This window comes from Papaver somniferum, unplaced genomic scaffold, assembly GCF_003573695.1.
Source record: "Papaver somniferum cultivar HN1 unplaced genomic scaffold, ASM357369v1 unplaced-scaffold_166, whole genome shotgun sequence".
Taxonomy (NCBI): domain Eukaryota; kingdom Viridiplantae; phylum Streptophyta; class Magnoliopsida; order Ranunculales; family Papaveraceae; genus Papaver; species Papaver somniferum.
The window spans coordinates 4,523-7,254 of record NW_020626152.1 but is presented as its reverse complement, the minus strand read 5'-3'; the positions used below and the strand labels follow the sequence as shown (position 1 = coordinate 7,254).

The 2,732-nt window shown below is 37.0% G+C and overlaps 1 protein-coding gene across 1 annotated transcript; it reads left to right on the top strand.

Moving 5' to 3' along the window:
- Positions 1–1,081: 1,081 nt before the first annotated feature.
- LOC113337642 lies at positions 1,082–2,294 on the top strand (the record flags this gene model as incomplete). Its single annotated transcript, XM_026583266.1, has 2 exons — positions 1,082–1,685; positions 1,744–2,294. Coding segments are annotated over exons 1-2 (1,155 nt in total), but the record flags the coding sequence as incomplete, so codon positions are not given.
- Between the last annotated feature and the right edge of the window lie 438 nt (positions 2,295–2,732).

Sequence of the window (2,732 nt, the reverse complement as noted above, 5' to 3'; positions counted from 1 at the left end):
CCTTAGCATTCAGCCATCTTTGTGTAGCAAACCATGGAACATTATCCTCCTCCAAAGCCTTCAGCACCGAAGAAGAGTCTGATCTAATCAAAAAACGATCATAACCCCATTGAATTGCCCATTCAAGACCAACAATAATACCATATAACTCAGCCATATAGTTAGTCGCAATTCCTAAGCCAATACACATTGCCCCAACCACTTCCAAACTCGCATTTCTAGCCACAACACCAGCCCCTGCCACTCCCGGGTTTCCTCTTGAGGCACCATCAGTACACAACATCAATTCATTGTTATTAGGAGGCGTCCAATAACACTCCTTTGGATCTGAAATCTTCACTTTCCTATGCTTAACACGAAAGAAATCCAAAATTCTCAATTCTGCTACCGTATTGTACATAAAACTCTTCATTCTAACTGAGTATTCATGCATCAAATTGAACACTCTTTTTTGGAAAAAGGACCAGCAAGGAACTTTCTTCTCATATAGTTGATTCAAGAAAATATGAAGGAAGTCAAATTTCACAATAGTAGATGGATGAAAGACCAAGCAGAACTAATCCAAATCCTAAAAAATTTCATCTATCTTGAATCAAATAGAAAGAGAAAGCCAACACAAAAAGAAAGAGTTCATAAAAATGTTGAATTTTATATACGTTAACCCAAAAAAGTCTACACACTTCGTTATAAGACGGAAATTGGTTTCAGAGACTAAATTGTAAACTAGATAAACTCATCTTTAATAGAAAAGGTTTTAAGAATGTATTGTAATCAGAAAAAATATGTTCTAAGGCATTACGTCTAGTAAAAATTTCCTTTTCTGTGTACGTTGATTCAAGAAAATATGAAGGAAAGCAAATTTCACAATAGAAGAAGGATGAAAGACCAAGAAGAACTAATCCAAATCCTAAAAAATTTCATCTATCTTGAATCAAATAGAAAGAGAAAGCAAACACAAAAAGAAAGAGTTCATAAAAATGTTGAATTTTATATACGTTAACTCAAAAAAGTCTGGAGAGACCCTTTTTTCTTTCATCTATAGAATTGGCTCATCATTTAGGCCATCTTAGGATGCGTCATGATGATTGAAGCACTTGTTAATGATCCCAGCACCTCTAATCAGAGTTATTCTAAGAAACTTTCGTTTGCTGATACAGTTAAGAAGAGGGTAACCCTAAATCCAACATCTGTTGATATTTCAAAGCTACCTAACCCTACTTTGGTTGATGGAGAACCTTCTCTTGAGATTCCTAATGATTTCTTCCAAGAGGGTTGTAAACCTTTTCCAAACAGTTTTATTGCTAGGTTAGATGCTACGGGTTTAAAGTTCAATGATGTTAAGAAAAACCTAAAAGATCAATGGAAGCTTGGCGTGAATAGGTGTAAGTTTGTGCCAATGAGTAAAGGTTTTTTTGTTATTATGTTATCCAGTTCAGATGATAAGGAGAAGATTCGTGCTTCAAACTGGTTTGTCAATCATCATGCGTTGAAGTTAATAGATTGGTACTCAGGGTTCAATTCAGAAAAGCCAAAGACTTCTCATGTAGCTGTGTGGGTACGTTTTCCAGGGCTTCCAATGGAGTTATGGACAGAAAACTCGCTTCTTTCAATGGGAAATACTTTTGGAACACCAATTGTGGTGGATCAAAAGAACCCTAAATCTAGATTATGGACACTTTGCTTCTGTTTTGGTGGATATTGATTTTGCAAAACATATCCCTGAGCGTATTGCTTTAACTGCAGGTGGTAGAAATTTTTGGCAATATCAGGATATTCCTAATACTCCTAAGTTCTGTTTTGCTTGTAATATCATAGGGCATATTGATGATGAGTGTAAAAAGAAGAATAATGCATCTTCTAGTAGAGAGAAAGCTAAACAGTTTGAAGGTGTTCCATTGGCTAATAAGAAGAAAGGGAATAACCAACAATGGCAGGTTAAACAAAAGAAAGATGATGATGCAATTGCATCCAAAGAAGATATTGTTGCACGTAATAATTCTGTCAATGCAGGCCATGCAGTTACGACAGTTCAGTCTGGTAATCAGTCTGTGGGTGTTTTGGCAAAAGATAAAAACGCTCCTCCTGAAGTTGGTACAAATAATGAGCAGCATCAAACTAGTGTTGATGAAGATAACCGGTTGGAAACGGAGCTTGCTAAATCTGCTGCAGAGTTTCGTGAAGCTCAGATGAAGTTTATTCAGTGCAAGAATGCTATTGCAGCTAAGGAGGCTTTAGCTGTTCGTAAGAATCAGGAACCAAAATATGCTCATGCAGACCATGCAGTTATTACGCAGGTAAACAAGCCAATGCAAACTCAGTCTGGGACTTCCGTGTCTAGGCTAAGTACTAAGGATGGAAAGTCGACCAAACAAGATATTGGTATTCAGGCCGTGAATAAGCAAAACAGCTCAGTGTCCAAGAAAAATACGGAATCTCAGTCTATCACTAAGTCCGTGTTCACGCAGGATACTATTTTTCAGTTAGGGTTCGAGTAGGGTAATACCATTCAGTCCGTATCAACAAGTCTGGGCCATTAAAACCTAACGCTACTGCTGGTAGTGTTGGTTTGGAATCAGGCGTTGGCACTTCTAATAATGAATGGACACCAGTAAAGGGTAAAAATTCGCTTAATAAAGGCACTCCTTTCTCTTTTACTCCTTTTGAGAATGAGTTTACTCCTTTTGTGGATGCATTATTGCAAACTGAAGTTGTGGTTAAAAACAAATATGATG